This window comes from Mesitornis unicolor, unplaced genomic scaffold (assembly GCF_000695765.1).
Source record: "Mesitornis unicolor isolate BGI_N332 unplaced genomic scaffold, ASM69576v1 scaffold9142, whole genome shotgun sequence".
Classification (NCBI taxonomy): Eukaryota; Metazoa; Chordata; class Aves; order Mesitornithiformes; family Mesitornithidae; genus Mesitornis; species Mesitornis unicolor.
This window is the reverse complement of record NW_010168463.1, coordinates 2,627-11,422: the sequence shown is the minus strand read 5'-3', so window position 1 is coordinate 11,422 and position 8,796 is coordinate 2,627. Positions and strand designations below refer to the sequence as shown.

The following is an 8,796-nucleotide window of genomic DNA, read 5'->3' as shown; positions in this document are numbered from 1 at the left end:
CACCCCATATGGATTGTAGAGGAATTAACAGAGGAATGGTGAATGATTCCTGTTTCAGGTTGTCCAGATGCTCTGTAATGGCTAGCTGAGAGCTGATTTGATCTGATTCGGGATTATATGCCAGGAAAGGACTGATCTGAATATGCCATGATCTGGATCTGGTTCCTTCGTTAAATTAGCAAAATAGGCTTTGGATTGTGGTGATTTCCTTGAGGAACACACATACCTGGGAACAGGAAATCGTCATCTGTTTAACTCCAGAGCTAAACAAGGTAGTCTAGCATCTCTAAGGAGTCTTGGCAAACAGTGTTACTGCAGCTCCTGCTGCACTCTGGAGACATTTGGGGAGCAAGCAGTTTGATATGATGCTTTCCTGGGATTAGGAGATGCTTCAAGGGTCAAACTGAATTACTTGTTCCTTTATTGTACTGATTGAGCAATGAGAAAAAGTAGAATTCACTTTGAATTAATTAATCAGTTGATCTTTTGTATAAGGACAGGCAAGTTCTAGCTAGAAATAATTCCATGCAATTTATTCTGGCTCAACTTTGTTGGGAGCCCACTCTTCTTTTCAGACTCTCTAGTATTTTAATCCTGTTTTCCTTCAACAGCTCTGCTGTGAACCATCTTCTTGCAGTGTTTGGGCCAAGCTAAGTTACACTCCAGCAAGTCCTTTAACACAGCCACATAGGTCCCAGCTGAGGGAAGCTGGTGCTTGATGTGCTGGAGGGAGTGTGCAGTGTCCCTTTGGTTTTAACCGTATTCATGGGCTGAGCAGCATTGCACACAGCGATTCCTAATAAGAAACAGCATTTATGTTTGTCACTTATTAGTTCTGTGCTTGGAGGCACAGAGCTCAATCAATTCCTCTCCACACATTCAGATTGCACATGGACCCTTCTGAAAGAAAAGATTTCAGTATTAAGGTTCAACACAATTAGTTTTCAAGGTTATAACTGTTTTCCAGTCTCGCAATATCTCTGATTCAGCCTTGTGAAGAGGAACTGAATCAAAAAGCTTTATTATGTTATAATTAAACAACAAACGATGTTACTAACTTCCTCTCTGTCGCCGTAGGACGTGCACATTATGCATGTCCTCAGACTACATCAATGCCTGTCAAGAGCGCCAAGTGAAGCGTGAGCAGCGTGGAGCTCGCTGCCCCGCAGCAGTGTTAGCAGTAGGCTCCTGCTCACCAGGTGCCTTTGCTCGCTCCTGTGTGTGCTTTTCCCAGGTTGTGTGTGTGATGCTGGCATTGTGCTCTGGCAGAGGACCTCACCTTTGGCTCTCCAGAGGGCAAAACTTTGACTGGTGCCTCTAAGATGTAAAACTTTTCCCCAGTTTGGCTCCATGTTTTTACAGATTGTTGCAACGCATTTTACTGTTTGCTTTAACAAAACCTTTGTGTTGCTCCTATAGAAACCATCTCTTGTATTGAACTTGTTCACACATTCTGTGGCTTTTGGAACTCTGTCCCTGGCATCCTCTGTTATCAGTCCCTGGGGTCTGACAAACATGTAAAACTCAAAAAACCCATCAGAAAAGGATTTAGAATAAGGTCAGAGTTTCAGAAAGATGCAAAGCTTTCAACCTCAAATTATCTATAACCTCTCTGAGGGCCAGTGTCTCTTCATCATAAATAGCACGGTTTGTGAGCTGCCAGTCTGAGGCAGGCCTGGGTCCCTGTGCCAGCTAACACCACTATCTCAGCCCCTCTGACAAGTCGGATACTGCGTATTTCCTTTGTACCAACTGCAGAACAGATAAGCAGAACAAATAAACAAAACAATGCCATAGAGAAAATGTTCCACTGAAGAAGGCACACAGAGTAACTGCCTTGAAGGTAACACAGCAAGGCTGCATGCAGTGTTGACAGTGTCACAGCCGCCTCTTTTCTCTTCAGCAGCTCTTAGTAACGCTTGGGCTGAGGTGGCTATTGCATCTTTCCAAAATAATACTCCACAAATATCCTCAGAATAACATTCAAAGGCCAGTTTCCCACCTTAGTGTTTCTTGGCTTGTAAAGAGTTGACAAGTCCTTGCCACGCCAAATAACATCTGGAGAATAATCAGATTGGGCCCCTACTGACAGAATGTGGCTTGAAATAAGTAAATGGCTGTCCTGTGCCTTGTCCTCCTTTCCCGTTCGGTGAAGATAATACAGGTTTCCTTCTCAGGAGTTTGCAGGAAAGGTTGTTGCAAAGCAATGAGAGTTTTCTGGGCAGGAAGCTCTATAGGAATGTGGCGTCCTTCCAGTTCCGGGAGAGCTGGAAGGAAATCAGCTCACTTGTCAGTGCTTTTTGTGAGACACTGAAATGCCCAGACCAGGCCATTAAGTATCAAATGAGGACTGTCAGAATAAGGATCTTCTAACATAAATTCAGGTTAGGCTTGTCTTCAAGTTATGAAATTACATGATGAGCAAACAAGTAACATTTTTCTTCGATGACTTTCTTACCCCAGCTCCATCTCTGATGGCTCCGTGAGCCGTAAAGCAACTCCTGTGATTCACTGGGTGAAGTGCACTCGAATGCTGCGGGCGACAACTGCTGTACAACATGCGGGGGTTTCATCTTCTTTCTTTCTTCTGTTTTACCAGAAACCTCTCAGTTGGTAAGAAAAACTCTCCAGGATACGTTTAAAGCACCACACTTCAGTTTGGCATAGGCAGAATGAGATCTTATGGAGAACTCCCACCGTACTCATGAAGTGGAGCATACGCATGCATTATGATTCTGCTGTTCACAAACCCCCATCTGGAATCACCACCCCAAAGTGGCCTTAATTTTATAATACCATATCACACAAATTCCTTACTAGTTCATCTATGGGGAAAAAAGGTTACAAATAAGACTGTATTACAAAACTGTATTACAAACAAGACTGTAAAACAAAGTGTGTATGTAGGAAATATAAACCAGCGTATTTGGAATGAATATACAATTGGTAATAGAGTAGAAGGCAATAAGGACAAATTAGTGACATGTGATGTAGTCTGAAATTAGTGTTATTAGTGGTTATTGTGTTTGCTTCAGGTGTGGATACTGAAAAACGGAAGCACTGGGAGGCTGCAGATATGGCATATGAAACTAGACATTGAAAATTTGCAGAGAAATTATAATTAGAGTCTTAAGGGTCTTGGAGGAGGCTGTTTTGTGTGGATTCTGGCCATATTGTTGATACAGTGTTTGGGAAATCAGAGCAGTTTATAGTGTTTGATGCTGAAATATGTACTGGGGACTTTGTGCAAACCTGAATCTTGGACCGTGGGTCTCTGGCTTGGGGGTGTCATTATGGGTGCATAGTAATGGCCTAATACCAGGACTTGAATTGAGTCCCTGGGTGTTTCCCCAGCACAAATTATTGCAATAATACAACTGGATATATTGTTTATTTTCTATTCTGTTTCTTGCTGTGCCATGACTCCTTTTCCTCCCTCTGCCTCCTCGCTTCACACCCAAAAAAGCCCAACCCTGAGCAGAACTGTCTCAGTCTGTGGTCAGGTGGATGAGATGCTGGGAAGCGCAAGGGAAGGAGGAATTCCTCCTCCATCTACCAAAGGAGAAGAGCTGCTTGGGAGAGTTCCTGTGTCTCACGGAGTGAATTGTTTTCTGCACTGAACAAAAAGTTGGTACTGTAACAAGGAACTCGGTATTATTTTGCCTTCTTGGTGTAGCAATTCTGCATACCAAGTCTCCGAGACTGTCTGGGTGTACAGCTACACGAACTGCCTTCACACAAACACCGCAGAGAGGAGTTCTTACTGGTGGCTGAATACAAGATGAGCAAGCAGCAAAACTGCTTTTAGAACAAGATAACACAGAAACAAAACCACCAGAACGAGACTGTCTCTGTTTTTATAACATTATGTGTGTGGCTTCTTTACCAGACGGCATCTTTTGTCCAGAATGAATCCAAATGACATTTAATGACAGAACATGATGTGGCACAGTTTTTTGTGCATCTGGGCACAAAAGCAGCACTCCACTGACGATCTCGACACAGCTGCAGGAAGCATCCTGCAGCAAATGCTTTCATTATTTAAAGCCTTGTATCATAGGTCTGTTTAATTAATTAGTTGGCCACCAGTCCTCGTGAAGTATATTGCTGCTTTGTTAGAAAAGGTTGGCTATAAAGACTAATAGAGATGAGAGAGAAAGCAGATGGTGGTTTAGGAGCTGTGAAGCTGAGAGAAACTCCTGTATTTCTTAGACAATCCACTGATCCTGAGGAGATCAACAGGTCTCCCATATTTCCAAGTATGCTATTATGACCATATGTCTGCCACTCTTCCTTTATGACCTTGGAGGCTTTGGAGGAACAATTTTCTTCCCAAGTGAACATAAAATTTAGCCTTTGTAACATCAGGTAAAAAGAGAGAGCAGGAAGATACCGGCCTTTTGGTAATATCCTCATAATAGCAGAGCGAGATGGTCATAAGGCAAGATTTGCAGTACAGTTTTCATCCTTAAACGGATTTTGATTGTCTCCTGAACATCATCTCTAGGTTGAGAATAGACTGCTGTTAGTAGAGTCTATAGTCTCTGCTACAGCCTGCATTATCCACGTATAATTTATAATATGCTCTTTTATAATATGATCTATTTTTTGATGCTTTGTCACTCTGGAGGGAAAATAGTCAAATAGGAGAGGGCCTTACCCATCTAATGCATCTGTTACTGCACTGGTATCTGTGTGAAAAAGATACAGGCAGCAAACTGTTCAGACAGTTAAACACTTAAAAACACTTAAAACTCTTTAAAAACACTTAAAACTCTTCTTGATGGTGTTTATTATAAGAAGTCTTCCTTAATTGGGGTTTGCCTTTTCAACTGGTGGTACAAAATTGGATGATACTTCACAAACTTATCTGTACTAACACATTTGACAGCTTTTATGAAAATAGTTCATTTTTTTAACATTTAAACGCTGCAAGTGCTCTCAAGTGCTATGAGAAAACCCTCCTCACAAGATGCCCTTTATATGTGGCTTTAACTGTCTGCAGTGTGTCATGTTTATTGAGGATATTCCCATCTGCCTGCTTGCTGTGTTGACTGGAGGTTCCCTGGGAGATCACTGACAGTCATTAGTGCTTGTGGAGGAAAGTCTGCTCTAGTGCGGCAGGTTGAGCATCTCAGAGGCAGTGAGCAATGCAAGCTCAAAATACAGATCGGGGCCTAAAATGTCACCCAGTTCTCCAACGCCTTGAGCCACCTCTAATTGCTTCCTTCTGAGCACATGGCTTCCAAACTTTTATTACTACACTGTTACGCTCTGCAGGGGTAGCATTTACTTACCTTTCCCTGTCCAGAACAGCACCTAACGAAGAACTGGGCCAAGTGTGTTCCTCTAAAAGAGCTCTGCCTTCTTGAACCGCCGTAAAACAGTAACTGTGTTAGGAGAAAATTAATCTCACTTTTGTCACCACTGCAATTGTTTTTCAGGCTGCTGCTCAGAGCCTTCCCCTCGCAGTGTGCAGGACTGGTTTTCCTACGCTGCCATCTGCCGTTAGAGCGCCCGTTCACCACCACGCCGTGCCTCCGCGGGCTTCTGCTCCAGCAGTCTGCAGATCCTTTCCAAGGGGTCTGTACAGCTGGAAGAACTGTTTTAATTCGTACATGTTCTCCCTGAAACAGCACACCATGAGGTACAATTCTGCTTTCAATTGCGGCAATAGCCAAATCAGTGTTGTTCTTTCTCCCACTTAATTTACTGCAATAGTAAGTTTGCCTCTTTATTCAGACCATAGGGAGAGCATTCGTGTTCCAAATCAGCAGTAAATTTACAGCAAAACATACACACGCATCACAAACTTTGCTTATTTTCATACACACCAAAACTGTAAAAGATCATGGGAGTGCATGAACACATCGACATGTACTGTCCTGCTTATTGAGCTGTTTCAGAATATGTATGCTTAGTTCTGATTTATGTAGATAAAGCTATGGATTTGAGTCACCAATCTGCTCAGTTAGCACCTTGTTCCTTAGATCTGTATTATTAAAAAAAAAGAACGCGTTTCAGAGGCTGGCAAGAAAGTAAAACAATTTGTGTGTGAGTGAGGGGCAATCATCACGTGCTGGAGAGCAATCCTAAAGCAGTCAGGCACTCGTAGCAGCCAGATACACAGTGACAAACTGCCTGGAAAGATGCTAAAAGCGGTATTTCAAACCTGTGCACATGCCTTGTCTGAAAGGGAATCTCCTGCCTTGGATACTTACCTGTAATTCAGTAGATCTGGGCCAGTTCCTAGCTCTTTTACTTATTTCGTCTACAGTCTGGGGCACTTCTCTTAAGCTCTGCCCCTGTAGCTCATCTGCCCAGCAGAGCTAATTAAGTTCCTTTCTCTCCTGCCTATTTAATTTGCAAGATCTCTCTGCAGAGATGTTGCTGTGTACGCATGGCCATAAAGGCTCATTACTGGTTTGGGCTTGGCAGCAGCTGAACATGACTCAAATGTTTCTCGACCTAAGCTGACCAGGAAAAAGCTTCACACTTTCAGGGCCTAAAGCAGTAATGTCCCTCTGGGCCTGGAAGGGTCACAGACAGCAAGAGGCACCGTCCAGGATCCACGTGCAGCTTGGACGAACTTCTAACAGTTAACAAAGTTGGCAGTGCAAGCAGAGGACAATATTTCTGTGGCCAAGGAGAGCAAAATAAGCATTGTTTTAAGTGGCGAGACTTAAACATTATGGGAAAGCAGACCAAAATCTGTGCTTGCTCCAGCAGGAGGTTAGCTCAGAAAATACGCAAGATTCCCAACAGTCTCTGAAGAGCAGAAGCCTTTACACGACAGCAAGCTACTCAGCATGAACCCAGTGCAGAAATACAGTTCCCAGTTATAAACATTTGCAGTGGAGGGAAAAAAAAATAAGAAAGATGGTACAGACTGATTTCGTACTCGAAACACAGGGACAAACTTTAGAAAGGCCAGATGGTTTTGTCTTCCTTAAAGAAGGGGAGGGATCTAAGCAGTACACGTAAGAACTTGTGTACTTAGAAATGCAGAAAGGCACAGCAGAGCTGGTCATGGTTGTTGCATCCATAAAAATACGTTTATTTGCATACGCAAATACAGGGTATTTCTTTATCGTGACAGAAAACCGTATGTGCACAATTTAAACAACAATTTCTCTTGCCATTTAAAACTGCTGTCTTAGTAACAGCAACTGACAGTTTTACTCCCCAAACGTTAAAGAATATGGGGCTTCTTTCTGTTCTTTATGCAACTGTTTTGCCCTGTTTTTCAAATCCTCTGCCTTAGCATCGTTCTTCTCGATGCCATCTCCCAGTTTGTACATTCGACTGGCGTTGGCACAAGCCCAGATGTGACCAAGCTCACACCCCTTCAGTGAGTACTTCAAAGCACGGCTCATGTCCTTCGGGATGCCGGGTGCTCCCTGGAGGTACAGCACACTGAGGTTGAAGCAGCTGGGAGCAAAATCGCCATCACAGGCTTTTGTGTAATAGTCTTTAGCGACAACGGGGTCAGGTTTATCATCGTTGACTCTCCCATCGTGGGCCAACAGCCCAACGTTGTGACACGCATTTATTGACTTCTTCCCACCTTTCTCACACGACTTCAGAAAGGAGCTGTAGGCAGCTTTCAGATCTGGGTCGAGTCCACCTGTCAGCCAAGAAGCCAGAAGATTGCTGTGAGGACATGCTAACCCAGATGGCAGCTCTCTGCTTTGCAGCATGCTTCCCAGTGCTCCGCGGAAAATTCAGCATCCCTCACTTTAGATAGTACAGTCAAAATTTAGGACTTCAGAGATGCTGCTGTTGTCTCAATTACAAAGGTTTTGCTAATGTCTCCAAGTTAGGAAACCCTTCTCCACTCTCCAGCAATCACAACAGGTGATCCAGACAAAAAAACCCAAAATACAACAAAAAAACCCCACAAAACACTCATTCCACTACTACATCTATGGATTTTTTAACAGCTTAAACTAGACAAAGTAGTTTTTGCCAGTATACCTATAGGTACTCTGAGACAGTTACTGGTTCTGAACTCCAGCAAACACGTCCCTTCCTGGTACTGCCACTTGGAAGACTCGCTAGTTTGAACTGCCACCAAGTACTGTACCAGTACGGACACGCTGGGCAGACTTGGGGCCTACTCATGTAAACAGCATCACCAGTCTATACGTTTGTTTCTTCCTTACTTTCTCTAAAGAAGAACAGCGAGATGAGAATAAATACAACTTTTAAGAAGAGAACACACAGCATCATTCAGCACTGGATTAAAAAAATAATATACGTGGTTAACCTAAGGTCGATTATTCAGAAGGAAGCAATTTAAGGGTTTCCAGCCTTCTCCAGCTTTTATTATGCAACCATAAAAGAAGCAGGAGAGGTGGTTTTCAAGGTCAGGAGGAAATGCAGATGTTCAGCACCTTTGGAAAGCAGGAGCTGTGCTTCCCCACAGGCATCAGCCGCTCTCCCCACCCTGGCGCCCGCACAGGGAGGACTCCACGCTGTCGGCTGTGGTCACCACAAACCGGCCTCCAGTGAAGAACCGCGACATCCTCACCACCGGGCCAAGCCACCAGCGGTTCGAGCGCGGGTGTGGCTGGCCCCGGGCTGCAGGGGTTCAGAGGCACCGGAAAGGGTGCAGGCGGGAAAAGGAGCCCCGACGGGGAACTGGGACGGCGAGGAAGCGGCCACACGACTGCCCGCCCCGGCTCACCTTTGCCGACGGCCTGGTAGGCCCCCAGCTTGTAGCAGCTCTCGCTGTGCCCATGCGCCTCGCAGTTGTCGCGCAGCCCCCGCGCCGCCGCCACGAAGTCCTTCCTG

At 44.4% G+C, this 8,796-nt stretch overlaps 1 protein-coding gene across 2 annotated transcripts in view; it reads right to left on the bottom strand.

Annotated features, from left to right (window-relative positions):
* Positions 1-7,178: 7,178 nt before the first annotated feature.
* Positions 7,179-8,796, bottom strand: part of LOC104536421 (cytochrome c oxidase assembly factor 7A) — a 1,841-nt gene continuing 223 nt past the window's right edge. Inside the window, exons 2-3 of one of the 2 annotated variants that reach the window (XM_010179021.1) lie at positions 8,690-8,793; positions 7,179-7,627 (exon numbers count right to left, since the gene is read on the bottom strand). In XM_010179021.1, the coding sequence (XP_010177323.1) occupies positions 7,179-7,627; positions 8,690-8,793 (553 nt within the window). The remainder of the gene's footprint in view (positions 7,628-8,689; positions 8,794-8,796) is intronic. The other variant, XM_010179022.1, reaches the window with a different exon arrangement.